The 15,602-nt window shown below is 42.9% G+C and overlaps 1 protein-coding gene across 3 annotated transcripts in view; it reads left to right on the top strand.

Annotated features, from left to right (window-relative positions):
* Positions 1 to 15,602, top strand: part of CACHD1 (cache domain containing 1) — a 212,656-nt gene that overhangs the window by 191,634 nt on the left and 5,420 nt on the right. For all 3 annotated transcript variants that reach the window (XM_023258777.2, XM_045035964.1, XM_019837162.3), the window contains 9 exons: positions 1,354 to 1,453; positions 1,546 to 1,662; positions 4,492 to 4,652; positions 5,002 to 5,088; positions 5,930 to 6,046; positions 7,472 to 7,623; positions 8,941 to 9,102; positions 10,391 to 10,468; positions 11,122 to 11,223. In XM_023258777.2, the coding sequence (XP_023114545.1) occupies positions 1,354 to 1,453; positions 1,546 to 1,662; positions 4,492 to 4,652; positions 5,002 to 5,088; positions 5,930 to 6,046; positions 7,472 to 7,623; positions 8,941 to 9,102; positions 10,391 to 10,468; positions 11,122 to 11,223 (1,076 nt within the window). The remainder of the gene's footprint in view (positions 1 to 1,353; positions 1,454 to 1,545; positions 1,663 to 4,491; positions 4,653 to 5,001; positions 5,089 to 5,929; positions 6,047 to 7,471; positions 7,624 to 8,940; positions 9,103 to 10,390; positions 10,469 to 11,121; positions 11,224 to 15,602) is intronic.

Genomic DNA, 15,602 nt, shown 5'->3' on the forward strand with positions numbered 1-15,602 from the left:
TTTAGCCGCAAAATACAAAGACAGTGCTGTCAGACATCTCTAGTTGAATGGCCAACCACATTGTCATGGTCAAGACCAGAAATGGAGTCCGTCGCCTGGGTGTTCTATTAAGAAGGTTTTTGTTCTTTTTGTTTTCTAAGATGCATGCCATTTAGGATTTAGACAAACAGATTCATCTCATAACAAGGAGAAAGACTGTGGCACAGAATTCCCTGAAAGCTCTTGTTTCTCTCAGAGTCCGTAATTAAAGGTTTCCCATATCTTGGGTGCTAGAAAGACCAGAGGGTACTTTTGATGTTAACTTAGTTATTAAGCCAAAGTCTTTGTGGGGATTTCAGACACTTAGACTTTTCCCTTTTACATTTCCCCGGAAAGAGGCTCGTGGAACTAAAGAAAGCCTTCACCTCCTAATTTCAAAAGAACATGTCTCATCAAAGCAAGGGTATTCCCTTGATTTAATGCAGGCCACTTTTAAAAATAGCTTTCTTATTTCACTCTCATGGTCCATACTTCACATCACTGCTAAATTTCACATTGGCCCTTAATGAGGAATGAGGAATGTTGTAATAGCAAACTGTTACAACAAATGCAGAGTAAAATAGAGCAGCACATAGCCTTGATTAGAGCAATTCCAGCTTTGCTTATTTAGTGTTTCCATCAAATATATTTTTTGTATGTCCCTGCAGGTTGTATTTTATGTATATTTAACATGAAGAGAAGAAATCGTATGGTTTGCTTAAACGTTGTGCCTCTAAATAGCCAAGGCCACTTCCTTCAGAGTCTCCCTCCTCTGAAGAAAGAATAAACTTGCCCCTTACATATCCTTGCAAAAGATTTTTGAGTCCATCTTTGGCTAAGTGGACACATTCCATCTGAACTATGTAGGTGGCCTCAGAGTCAGGTGTAACTTTCTTACCATAAACTGTATACCAGATAACCTACCACCTCAAGAATAATGTATCTGTTGGGGCACCTGGGTGTCTCAGTTGGTTAAGTACCCAACTTCGGCTCAGGTCATGATCTCACGGTTCGTGGGTTCGAGCCCCACATCAGGCTCTGCGCTGCTGATGGTGACGAGCCTCTTGAGATTCTCCCTGTCTTTCTCTGCCCCTGTCCCGCTTGCTCGCTCTCAAATTAATAAATAAAAAAGAAGAAGAAGAACGGATCTATCTACCTGTTTGCCAGCCTGCCTTCAGTGAATTTTCTCAGGGACCATTTACTGAGATTCAGTGAATTTGTCTCAGGGACTATTCACTGAGATAAATGCAATTTGTTTCAAGGCTAGCAAGATAAATGCTGACAGTATAGAAAAACCACTCATATTACTGAAGGATGTCCCGTGTTTTGACACAGGTGCTTCATAATGGAGGACCGGGGTTATCTGGTGGCACATCCAACCCTCATTGACCCCAAAGGACATGCACCTGTGGAACAACAGCATATTACCCACAAGGTACTTGTTGCAAAGCCAATAGCACAGTGTGCCCATAGCCTATGCCTCATTAATTATGTGGCCTATGTTTTCTGTCCACTTGGCCTTGTTAGGAGCCCTTGGTAGCAAACGATATCCTGAACCACCCCAACTTTGTAAAGAAAAACCTGTGCAACAGCTTCAGTGACCGAACAGTACAAAGGTTTTATAAATTCAACACTAGCCTTGTGGTAAGTGGATCCTTACGTTCTCACATCTCATCCTACTGTGGAATATGAAATGAAATAATAGTTAATATCTGAACGGTATTCCTGGCTCTTTCATTGCCTGAGAATTATAGAATGAGAGGACAGGACTTTAGTCCAGCTCACCAGCCTGACCATTGTGGGCTATAAAGCCCAGAGTGGAGCAGTGAATGTTTTAAGGTCTCACACTTGGTATTTTGTTTTGGTTTTGTTTGTTTAAAGACTCACCCAGTTGAAACCCTTTGAAATGTCTGCTGAAGTCCTTTCCCACAGTCTTATATAAATACGCATGGTGCCCTGTGTTCCCCTCTTCCTGTCTTCTAGAGATCATGCAGCCTCCTTAAATTCCTAAGGCCAAATTAGGTCATTTCTTGGTCATCCACCCAGTTACATGGGAGCTTTCATGTAGATCATTCAAAAATAATTTCTTTTTTTGTAGCTTAGAATACTCTTAAGTATTTGATTTAACTGCAAACTTACCTAGGTAATATTAAAGATCTTAAGAAAAAACAAAGATCTTAATATTCTTATTAAATTGTAAATAATCTTAGCTGGGAAACCTCAAATGGGTAATGACAGAACCAATGTTGAAAAAGTTATTCACAAGAAGTAAGCTTTTTACTTAGAATAGTTATGTATATCATTAAATGTATAGTTAAAAATTTTCAAGACGTATTGGTTGATTGAAAATCCTACTCGGGGGGGCGCCTGGGTGGCGCAGTCGGTTAAGCGTCCGACTTCAGCCAGGTCACGATCTCGCGGTCCGTGAGTTCGAGCCCCGCGTCAGGCTCTGGGCTGATGGCTCAGAGCCTGGAGCCTGTTTCCGATTCTGTGTCTCCCTCTCTCTCTGTCCCTCCCCCGTTCATGCTCTGTCTCTCTCTGTCCCAAAAATAAATAAACGTTGAAAAAAAATTTAAAAAAAAAAAAAAGAAAATCCTACTCGGGGCACCTGGGGGTGCTCAGTGGTTAAACATCTGTCTGACTCTTGATTTTGGCTCAGATCACAATCTCATGGTTCACGAGTTCGAGCCCTGCATCAGCCTCCTCACTGACAACATGGAGCCTGCTTGGGATTCTCTCTCTCTGCCCCTCCTACACTCACATGTGTTCTCGTTCTCTCTCTCTCTCTCTCTCTCTCTCTCTCTCTCTCTCTCTCTCTCTCTCTCTCTGCCTCTCACTCTGAAATATGTTTTAAAAAAAGAAAATCCTACCCTCAAAAAAAATTGGGTAATAGAAGAGTTTAAAATTGAATACATTAATAGGACAGTATATTCAAAGCAAAAGAAGTCATTATATTACTCTCTTTAGACTTCACACCCTTCTGAGGAATACTCTCTTTAAAGCAGATAATGACACACTTGAGTATAATCCAAAGGAAGCTTCTGGGTAAGGTTGTTCTATGAAAATCTGATGTACTCTGTGTCTTCTACCACTTGCACAATGATTTCCTGAGTCTTCGGCAGACAAAGCCAGCATACTCTGGGAGAAATTTTTCAGAAACGCAAATTTTGGGGCGCCTGGGTGGCGCAGTCGGTTAAGCGTCCGACTTCAACCAGGTCACGATCTCGCGGTCCGTGAGTTCGAGCCCCGCGTCGGGCTCTGGGCTGATGGCTCAGAACCTGGAGCCTGTTTCCGATTCTGTGTCTCCCTCTCTCTCTGCCCCTCCCCCATTCATGCTCTGTCTCTCTCTGTCTCAAAAATAAATAAATAAACGTTAAAAAAAATTTTTTTTAAAAAGAAACGCAAATTTTAGTGGAATATGAATTAGGATAATTTCTTAACAGCTCAAGTTATTCCAAAATGGAACCTGGAGCATTTCTGGGTATTAGAGCTATAATGGGATGATAAGCCTATATTATTGCTTATAGAGCAGAGTCGGGCATCTTCCAGGCTCTGGAAAATCCATCCAGACCCCTAAGAATCCATTCAGTGTCACAAGTCTCAGAGGTAGGTTATCCTCACCATGCACATGGAGGGGGGCGACTGGCACAGTAACAAGCAAGGGATTTCATAGTTGGCCTACTACATTGGACACACATGCAAAAAAGAATGAGCATGCTTTACAATGCTGCTTTTGAATCTTTGGTTTTATATGTGGTAGACAAATCTGGCATTTCAAGAAGCTGGCTATCACATTTTCTTGGTAAAGAATGAAGAAAAGGATGCTTGCTTTAGTTATTTAAATATTCTGTTTAGGGGTGCCAGGGTGGCTCAGTAGGTTAAGTGCCCAACTCTTGATTTCGGCTCAAGTCATGATCCCATGGTTCGTGAGATGGAGCCCTGCGTCAAGCTCTGTGCTGATGCGGGGGAGCCTACTCGGGATTCTCTCTCACCCTCTCTCTCTGCCCCTCCACTGCTCGGGCTCTCACTCTTACTCTCTCTCTCTCTCTCAAAATAAATAAACTAAAAAAAAAAAAAAAAAAGAAAATTATTTTTCCAGTTGTCAACAGTAACTATATATTTTGTAGCCAGATAAAGTTTTAATAAGGGAAGGGAAGCAAAAATAATATAAAAACAGGGAGGGGGACAAAACACAAGAGACTCTTAAATACAGAGAACAAATAGAGGGTTGCTGGAGGGGTTGTGGGAGGGGGGATGGGCTAAATGGGTAAGGGCCATTAAGGAATCTATTCCTGAAATCATTGTTGCACCATATGCTAACTTAGATGTAAATTAAACAATAAATAAATTTTTTTAAAAATTAGGTTTTATTGTACACTGTTTCCAGCAGGTGGTTGAAGGGTTGTTTTCACCATGATAGGGCTGACTCTTTGCATTGTTGTCTGTCACTTCTGACCCCTGCATCGTCTCCAGGGAGATTTGACGAACCTTGTGCACGGCAGTCACTGTTCTAAGTACAGACTGGCGAGGATCCCAGGAACCAACGCGTTTGTTGGCATTGTCAACGAAACCTGCGACTCTCTTGCCTTCTGTGCTTGTAGCATGGTCGATCGTCTCTGTCTCAACTGTCACCGGTAAAAATGCCATGGGTCCTATTCTCTGTTTACTACACTGTTAAATATCCTCACTGGTGCTAGTCATTTTGAAGTGGTATCTGCAAAGTAGAAAGCACAGGGGCGTGTCATGGAGAAAAGGAAAGGCCGGGTAGCAGAGGCATCCACAGCTGTGTGGTTCGCAGCATCCTTGTCCAAAAGTAATGGATGGAAGCCAATCATAGTGTAAACCTTTGGTCATAACTTCCTTTTAACTCTCCCTTTTAACTAGCTCAGAATTTTTTTTTTTTAATTTTACTTCTTCTGGTCCATGTACAGCATATAGTTTGTTATTGACCCTCTGCATAGTAATTTTCTTACTGCCTTTCAGAATGGAACAAAATGAATGTGAATGTCCCTGTGAGTGCCCTCTAGAGGTCAATGAGTGCACTGGCAACCTCACCAATGCAGAGAACCGGTAAAATATACATATTACATAAATGTATGTGGCATACACAGATACATGCACCCTGGGAGCCTCATTTATAGATTTGTTTTGGGTTGTGGTATAAGAAGTGATTCATTCTGATGATGTAACTGTTCACTGAGCCAGATTTCAAGCCTTCCAATGAAGTCCTCTTTCAGGTTTAAATTTAAACGCTGTGAAAATGTTCAAAGTATATGTGCTCTGTACATATAAAGTAGGGGACTGTTAACAAGCATTCGCGAAGTGTCTGCCATGTGTCAGATACTTTATGCACATTGAGTCACTTGGTTTTCAAATTAACCTTGTGATAAATCTATAGATACCTTTTATACACACATGTGCTTACACATAATATGGCATTATTTATATCAGCGACAAGTTTTAAGACGACAGCTAAATAAACTGGGGTAAGTCCCTTCTCTAGAACTTAAATGAAAGAATCCTGTGTATACTGATATACTAGTAAATGTTCATTTAGTCATAGAGAAAATGTCAAAAGGGACCTTCATTAAACTGTTAATAGTGGTTACCTCTGAAAAGTAAGATTTAGAGTGGTGAGTCAGGGGAGGTAACATTCACTTCTCTTGTATACATTCCCGTTTTGTTGAATATTTATGATTTTCTTTTTATACATATATTGTTTCTATTGTACATAAAGACAAACAAATTGAAGCCCAGAGTGGTTAAGTGACTGACCCAAGGTTACATATAGTTACATATAGGTGGCAAGAATTCAAACCCAGGTCTGTCTGAGGCAGTCGGGGACCAGAGGCATGATGAGTTTAGAACATGAGTGGTATTGGTCCTAACCTCCAGACTTGTTCCTACATAGAAACCCAAGCTGCGAGGTCCACCAGGAACCGGTAACATACACAGCTATTGACCCTGGCCTACAAGATGCCCTTCACCAGTGTGTCAACAGCAGGTGCAGTCAGAGGATGGAAAGTGGGTAAGCATTGCCCATTGCTTGCCTTGGTATCAACATGATACTGCAGGAGTAGAGTCTAGTAAGGAACGGCGACCTGGAGCCTCATTGAGCTTTGCCAGCTGTTATTTATTACTCTCATTCTTGATGTTTTCTAAATATGTACCAATTTTTCAGACCCAAAATTGATTTCTGTATGCCTTTTATCCACTGGTTGTAATATTGTCCAGTTTTCACTCTTTATAGCTGCTTGGCATTGGTACCATATATTAGTCACCTCCTCTGTGGATGGGAAAGTTACTCTTTAGATAAAAGGAATGAGAGGGGACATGGCACACAGAAGCCAAGGGCAAGGGGCAGGGGCTTTTGGGTTCCTGAAACAGAACCCAGCTCTGTGGGTTATAGCTGATCAGTTCTGCTTTTTTAGAAAGCAGATAGGTTTCATGGTAGCTCTGAGAACCAAAAAACCAACAACTACATGTCCCCTGCTGCATCTCCCTCCTCTCTAGGATGTTTGGGCTTAGCCATCATGGGAGCAGTGGCTGTGGTGGGCTGTAGGGGTGGGAGTGTGTATTACAGCTGCCGATTGCCATTTGGTTGTACGGTCAGCGGGTAGAACAGGCAGCCAGTTCTGCTCTTAGTGCATATTTTAGCAAAGGAATGAGAGGGCATCAGATAGATTAATTTGGGATATTAGGCACTAACTCAAAACTAAATTTTTATTTTAACGTTTATTCATTTTTGAGAGACGGAGACAGAGTATGAGCAGGGAAGGGGCAGAGAGAGAGAAGGAGACAGAGAATCTGAAGCAGGCTCCAGGCTCTGAGCTGTCAGCACAGAGCCCAACGCAGGGCTCAAACTCACGAACTGCAAAATCGTGACCTGAGCCGAAGTTGGACGCTCAACCAACTGAGCCACCCAGGTGCCCCCAAAACTAAATTTGAGGAACACTGCACACGTCCTCTTAGAGAGTCTTAATGCACTTAACATATTAAAAGTTCTGAGAAATTGGCAGGAAGGAAAGCTGTTTAACTTGCCTCATGTTTCCCAAATTGATTTGACCAGGTTTCCTTCCTTCCCCCCCCCTTTTTTTTTTAAATGACCCTACACATGGGGGATGTCAGGCCAAAATCTAATGAACCTTGGGGCCACTTGGTCTTTTGAGATGATTTTCAATAATCCTCTTCTAATCTGTGATGTGTGGATTTTATGGTGTGATCCGCAGAACTGTTTTATTTCTCTCATTTCCATGTTGTTGAGAGACATAAAACAGCTATGCCTTGGCAGATGTTTGCTATTCTTCTTTGTATAAGGAAAGGAAACTAGAGCTCAAGGACTTACGGCACCAGTAAGTAATGGAGCTCCTGAGAGCTGTCTGATGCCCAAGTCCATATGCTGTCCCCTGCCCAGCACAGCTTCCCGGAGCACTCAGCATCATCTCTCTGGCAGGGACTGCTTCGGTGTGCTGGATTGTGAATGGTGCATGGTAGACAGCGATGGAAAGACTCACCTGGACAAATCCTACTGTGCACCCCAGAAAGAATGCTTCGGGGGGATCGTGGGAGCCAAAAGTCCTTATGTGGATGACCTGGGAGCAATAGGTATGTTTGTTCGGAACCCAGAATATTTGGATTCTTGAATACGAATTTTTTTTGCCTCTACGCGAGGACAAAATCTTAAAATGATCCTCTACCCTAGTTTCCCATTTCCTTCCTTTGCCAGTAGTTTTTTAGTTACAAATCCAAGGCAGATAATTACCTTCAAAGCTGGCTTAGATATTCTATGCAGAGTAAGCAGCCATGTATCCTGCCAAAGTTTACAAGCCTGGAATTCATTCCCATAAAGCTAGTTCTGAGAAATGTCAGGCCTGGTTTCTGCGTGGCTGAACCATGGAGTTTGTTTGAATTTGAGTCCCAGCTGTCGGGAGAACAGGGCCAGCGATGGGTGGAGTGACCACTGCACATTGGTCTCTCCTGCTGCAACGTTGCCTCATGATATTTGCAAGGCAGAAGTTCTGTGGCTACAAGTCAGTACTTCAGGTCCTGGAGTCAGCAGAGGCCAGAGCTATCTAATGGGTAGCTTAGGGTCGGGGACCAGGGACACTGGAGGGAGGAACGTGTCTGGAATCAGGCCCCAAGACCTCAAATATACTTACTACCTGCACACCTCCTCTGAGATTTTCTCAGTGTCTTTCTGGAGCTAGTACAAGGTCCCAAAGCATCCCTGGGAGGTGAGATATTTAAACCCTTACTTAATTATTTTTTTAAACACCTCCCCACATTAGCCCATCCATAGAAGAAAAACTCCTCCTATGTGAGGAAGGATCCTGAGCTCACATATTATTACTGAACCAGCTTAGGATGTAGTTGAAGTGACCTTGTTCTAAAACATCACTTTATATACCCACCTGCAGTTTCCTACGTGACTGTGCTATGTTTTAAAGGGAACCTATAAGCTTTGGAAGTGTGATCCTGTTTAAGAGTCCTGCAACTGACTCGTTGTCATAAAGGACACCAGGTACAATAAATTTGTGCCAAGAGGCCCACGCTGCCCTCACCTCTGTGCTACATGACTTCTCTTCCAAGAGTAGCCCACACCCCGGGGAGCTAGGCTCTTAGCACTGGGCAGCACATATTTAAGTGATTCTCATCTACTCACTTGTTTTAGTAGTCCTTGCCAAATGTGCTCCTGCTCTGCCGAGCAGCCGACATTTAATTTGAGAACCAGGGATTAAAAGAAGCCACTCCTCCCACGTTCTGGTGGATCTTCTTTGAGGTTTTCAAAACTTAAAGCACCTGCTCTTCTCTTCAACCCACCCCACCCCACTCTAGTCCCTCCATCTTACTACTCCCATCCCCACTTCCTACCACACTTGGGAGATCTTGACAAAGGACATCTATTTGTTTGCTTTAATAAAGGTGACGAGGTAGTCACGTTGAACATGATTAAAAGTGCCCCCGTGGGCCCCGTGGCCGGAGGCATCATGGGATGCATCATGGTCCTCGTCCTTGCAGTGTATGCCTACCGCCATCAGATTCATCGCCGGAGTCACCAGCACATGTCTCCTCTTGCTGCCCAAGGTGAGCCCCAAATGAATCCAAAGCTCCTCTGGGAGGCAGCAGCCTCCCTTGCGTCCTTCCAGAGCTGAAAAGACAGTGGCCAGTCGTGTAAGCCCCTAAGTAATTCTAAGAACAGCACTACCTTTTCCACTTTCATGGAGTGTGATTCGGAAGTCCCCAAAGCCTACTTGCCACCTTTAGCCCGTGGCTCATTCTTTAGTATCTCAACCCTGTGAGCTTCATTTTGATTCCCCAGAAAATCCCCCAATGCTCTCTCGTCTTACACACATTAGCCTCCTACAGCATGCCTCTTGAATAAGCCAGGCAGGGGAACTGGGATGCTTGACTCAGATGTGCTGTCTTTGCTGTTTCAGACAGGTGAGGCAAAGATAGCCTGGGTCCCTGTTGGCAAGACCATGAGTCTGTTCTATTGCAGCTGTTATCCCGTGGTGTGAAGGAACATGTGCAAAGCAATAATCACAGCTCTTGAAGAGGAGAACCCATTGGAGCCAGATACAAAATGATTAATCTGCAATCATGGCTTCCATACCAAGAGTTAAATGGGATATCTGTGCCCGTTTGCAAGGACGAAACCATTTAATGGGCTTCCCCATGTTTTGTAAAAGGCCCCAGGGATTTATTAACCTGACCTTTATGGAGATAAGATTCACTCATTGTTCTGGACTTGGTCAGGGCCACTTTGCTCATCCTTGCAGCAGTAAGGACAGATTGATGCTGGAATAGTTCACTGTGGCCGCAATCCTGATGGGGCAGTGGGGTGGGTGTGGGGGGCATCTTGGGATAATGCTGCCTGATTTAATAACAGGACTAATCACAAAGCTCCTTCCCTGTGGTAAAATTTGGATACCCAGATTTCCCCTTGGTAAGTATGTGACAGTCATCCAGTGTTACCTTATACCTGGCCTTTTAATAGGGTTTTGTAACACCATTTTCTGGGCACACTCAGCCATGGCTTTAGACCCCTTCCTTCTGTTTGAGGTACATTGGTAGAGGATTAAAGATCCATTAGCCTCTATCAACTTATTTGCTCTCCTTTCTTCAGAAGTTAATTTCAGGTGCCTCTCTTGATTATTCATTTCTGGTCCTCCCTGTTTTGATTCCTGCTACCTCCTCCTTTAAAAAAAAAATGGATGGGACATGGGACATCAGTTTATTCTTTTCCAAGTTTGGACTCGTTCTTGATGGAATGCTGTCACCCAGCCGTCAAAATGAGGCCTCCACAGGGTATTAAAGTGGGTGATTTTGTTTGATTAAATAGTCATGTTTCTTTCTCTTTAATGATGGGTAGAAATGTCAGTGCGTATGTCCAACCTGGAGAATGACAGAGATGAAAGGGACGATGACAGCCATGAGGACAGAGGCATCAGTGAGTATTCAAGCTGCCTCGTTGCGGAACGTGTCAGCAGGAGGCTAAACCAGAATAAATGTTCTGTCTTCTACCCTTTTGGCGTATATTAAGATTTAAGAATCTTAATGTGGCGAGGGTTTTTCCTCCCCCATTTTCATTAGGAATAAATAAGTGTAGGTGTTTGCTTTGTTTCAGAAAATCTTAAAAGGAGTCTTGATGTTCCTTTTCTCGTTAAGTGCTTTGTCCTAACACCTCACCCTACCTTTTCTTTCTCCTCCTCATTGCTTTCCAGCATAGTATTTCAGAAAGCGAATCATCAGGTGATATACATTGTTTTAATCCCTCCAGGGATTAAATGTATATAATTCAGTTGCAGGGGGGAAGAGCATTTCTTTATCAAAAAAGAATTCAATTAGCATGAGATACATACCTTGGCCTACAACTGTGTAGAACATGTCTTCTTAATGCATGTTGGAGACCTGTGATGAGGAACTTCTCACTGCCCTTAATCCTCAAAATTAAAAAAAAATTATAATAATAATAATAATTTACTTCTTCTATTTCTCCAAAGAATAGCTCCCCCCAGTGTGTGAATGAACCTGCCCAGAGCAAATGTACTCTATACAGTAAGGATACTGGCACAAGAGTGATTAACTGTCTTCTCCCCACAGTCAGCAATACTCGGTTTATAGCTGCAGTCATCGAACGACATGCACACAGTCCAGAGAGGAGGCGTCGCTACTGGGGTCGATCAGGAACAGAAAGCGATCATGGTAAGGTCTAGCTCCTTCTGAAGAGTCTGGTGGGCTCCCTGTGGGCCAGTGCTCACATCCCCTCTTCTCCCTCCTGTTCTGTGCTCAAATTCATTACTTTGGCATAGTTCTCCAAAGGACATATTACAACATGGCACATTTCTAGGAGCCCAAGGGTAGTTTTGATTTTTGTCTCGGCACTTGCAGGAATAAGTGAGATGACCCTTGGGCACACAGATTGCATCTAAGTGTTCTCCATGCATAAAGGTTCATATTGTCTGAATGGAACCCGCTTACCATTCCACATGATCCTTGGTAATTGGCATCCACATCAGTTCTGCTACCCACTGTTGTTAGCTGGCCAACACCAGCATCCTCAAGAGCTCTCTCAGCCACGTATACACTTTGGACATGACAAGAGTTCATGCTTCCTTGTGGCATTCCCCATCCTGACCTCCAGCCTTGCCTGGAAGGTTCAGAGAAGCCTTCACCAAAGAGACAACGTTTGCACTGGGCTTAAAGGCTGATGAAAGAAAAGTTGGGGCAAAGGAGATTTAGAGGCAAGCGGACTGGTGTATATAGTCATGGAGGTTATAGAAGATGCCTCTAAGATGCTCAGAAAGGGTCGGCACTAAGGCTGAGCGGGCTGTGAATTATCAAGTCCACATGCTGTACCAAAGACTTGGCCACCACCTAGCTTCTTACCTTGCCAACATCCGGATGGCTTGTCGTCACAGAGAATAGCAGACATGTCCTGCCCTGTAGCTATCACTGCCAGTGTTCCGCAACAACATGACAGGAGTGTAGGGCCTTGTAAGAACTTTTTGTAATTGTAAGATCTTTTTGTTTCTCGTGTGCTTGTTTAATTTGCTAGAAAACTTTATGTTCTTCCCAGAATCAGATCTTTTTTTAATGCATAAATAATGCATTTATACCTTTTTGACTCTTTCTCCACATCTACCCTAGGAAAAAAAAAAAAAAAAGGAAGTCTACAAACAGTGAGCTCCCAGCCCTGTGCTAAAACATGCAGGAGTGGATATTCGTCAAGGCAACCAGTGTTGCCTTTTACATGACAGCCAGGTATTCAAACTCCCTTTGGAAAACAGAAGCCAAAACTCTGATTTGTAAATTGGAGGTTCCTAATTTGAGCTTTGAATGACATTGTTCCCACCAACTAAGTAGAAACTTCAGGTTTCTATGCAGAGTCAAAGCACAACTTAAATTTTTCAGTTTCTTTGACTTTCTGGGGTTTTTTCCCCTAAAAACCTTTGAACCTGCATAAATTCATTCTGCCAGGCAGTTCTGTGCCTCTTCTCCTTTGAATAATAAAACAGGTTTGAGGCTACTAAAGTTCAACAGAAATAATTTCTTATTCAGCAGAAATACTGAATCCTTTCTCTCTCTTTCCTTCTCCCCGGATAGAAATTGCTTCAATACGAAATTGGAATTCTGAGTGACGTTTCCAATGTTCCATTAGCTCTCCCATTGTCTTAGTAAAATGGTGTATGAAGCAACAGCTTAGATGAAAGCAGTAATGCAGTGTCAGTATCTGAAAGCTAAGGAATCTAGCTAAGGGCTTGCTTTCTTTCATTTTTCACAATAATTGGATCCCTGTTATCCCTGAGGAATGAAAAATAGTTCCTCGTGCAGATAGAATGCAACACCAAAAGAAATGGAAGACATTGACATTCCACATAATTCCAAATGTACCACAAAAATCAATAGCATTTAACTGCATGTTGTCATATCCCTGAACCTGAATGGTGGGTCACTAAAAGTGGTGGCATCAGGTTAATGTCCCTGTGATGCCAAGAATAGGCCATGGGTAGGTTCGCGTGAAAACAAGGAAATCTAATCTCGTTGTTTTGTCAGTACCCTTCTTTCTCAGCTCTGTTTGCTAGGCACAGTGGGGGGACCTTGTGAAGGGGCGGCCTCATTTCTGTGAGGCCGAGTGATTATGGAAGAGCTTATATTATAGGGCCAAGCACAGCTCACTTGGAACCCACCTCTCCCCCTCCTACCCCTCCTAAGGTAATGAGATCTTAGTGAAGCTACTTTGGACCTTAGTTTCCTAATAATTAAAATGAGATTAGAAATGTCTCCCTGGTGAAGTTGTGAGCACCAAATGAAATAGCATATGGCAGGTGGGAGGTCAGGGTGACTTGCCCACCTCCATACCCGCTCTGCCCTCAAGGAATGTACAATCTAGCAGAAAACTGTAAACGAATGCATGTACTCATAAGACTGATAAAAGACTGAATAGGACAGCTTCCTTAAAGGACCAGAACAAAGAAGATAGGGAGCTAGTTAGTTCACTTTTATCTGCATGAGAATCATGGAAGTCCCCTGGGGGAAAGGTGGCCTTGGTGCTGTTGGCGTTGGCCCTTGACGGGGTAAAATTGTAGCACCGTGGTTCTTTGCAACCCGGTGAGCATTTTTACCTTGGGTCTGATCCACAAAAGGAAACTCAAAGGAATAAAACACATAAATATATAAGTACTGAACAGACTAGATTTTCAGGATGTGATTCAGAATTGTGATATACCTAGAATTAAAACTGAATGTCACCAGGCCAAACTTGTAGACTTCAAGCTGTATTTTTATTTAGAAATACAGTTGACCTTTGAACATCATGGGCATTAGGGACACCAACCCCCACTCTTGCGCAATCAAAAATCCACACACATCTAGGGGTGACTGGTTGGCTCAGTTGGTTAAGCGGCCGACTTCGGCCCAGGTTATGATCTCACGGTTCGTGGGTTTGAGCCCTGCACGGGGATCTGTGCTGACAGCTCAGAGCCTAGAGCCTGCTTCAGATTCTGTGTCTCCCTCTCTCACTGCCCCTCTCCCACTCTCTCTCACTCTCAAAAATAAAACATTAAAAAAAGATATTTTAAATCCACATATAACTTCTCACCCCCGCCAAAAGAAAAACTTTACTACTAATAATCTGTTGACTGGAAGCCTTACCAAGAACATGAACAGTGGATTAGTCTACATTTTGTATGTTACATGTATTATATAATGTTTTCTTAAAGGAAGCTAGAGAAAAGAAAATGTTAAAATCATAAGAGAAGATACATTTATAGCCCTGTCCTGTATTTATGGAAAACTAGTCTGCGAGTAGACCCATGTAGTTCAAAGTTGCTCAGGGGTCAGTGGTATTTCATGAGGCCAAGAGAGTTTTGTATTTCAAAGGAATCTTATTTTAATTTTTGTACCTTAAAAATACTAAAATAAGAATAGTTTTTGAAAGGTAGAATTATTTTCATCAATATTCTAAGACCACTTAGAATGACTGTTTTTCAGCCCTTGACGATTTACTGTTACACTCGCAAGTAGCAATTAAAAACAATTACTACCTATTTATGCTTTAATTCTATATGTCTGCCCATTTTTTTCTTCTGAAAATCTCATGTTCTATCCATTCATCAACTGGCTTATCTTTAGGTTAAAAACCACCAATGTGTATTTGTCCCTTTTGAATCTGAGTGTTAGTTACCAGCTCATTAGAAACTGGATATAAATGTATTTAAGCAACATTTTTTTTTTTTGTAAAAGGGAGACCTCCTCCTAGTGAAGCAAATTCCAAAAAGCTTAAAAGGTGAATGGTGAACCTTGAAAACCTGGTCAAAAACTGTAGAGTGCAACTTAGGGCCATTGTTTTTTGGAGGCGCGTGGATATTCTCCCACAGTTACTCTCTGTGACCACAAGGTGGAGAGTGAGTCCCCAGAGTGACCTAACCTCCCCACCCATCCAGAGAGGTTTCTTCAGGAACCATCAGCTAAATATGTAAGCACAATACCAAAAAGCCTGATCTTGACTCCTGTTCTCAATGGTCGCCTGGTCTCCTTCCTGAGCCTACTTTTTGCTTGAGGTCGCCTTTTCAGAGACTATACTACATACACCTTTGGATGGTAAGAAACTTTTCCTTTGAAAGTACTGGCTGATATCCTTTGTGTTTTCAATAGTGCTTCCTCTGCCTTGAGTCATACTGAGTCTGTCTTATTCATCACTGTTCCCAGCACTCAACAGAATTGTCTGGTGCTAAGTAAACACTCAGTTTGTTAAGTACGAGCATGTGTTTGGCTTTCTCCCGCTTCTCCACAGCTTGCTATCCCTCCCTCCAGATTTTCATTAATTATTGAGATAAGAGGAAGCTTGAGTAAGTTACAGAGGGGCTGAGCAGTACTGCCACACTGAGAAAATTAAACAGAATGTCCCAGAGCAAGGGGTTCACTTTGGAAGACCCTGTGCTTGGGTTCTCATCAGAAAGCAAGAGCAGGAGAAATGGGGTGCCCCTGAGGTGCTGTGGGAACAGCTCCATCATTAAAACCACCCTTGAGCCTATGACCAGCCAGGTCCAGAGCACCCCTGGCATGTTAAGTCGGAACCCCTG

This window comes from Felis catus, chromosome C1 (assembly GCF_018350175.1).
Source record: "Felis catus isolate Fca126 chromosome C1, F.catus_Fca126_mat1.0, whole genome shotgun sequence".
NCBI lineage: Eukaryota > Metazoa > Chordata > Mammalia > Carnivora > Felidae > Felis > Felis catus.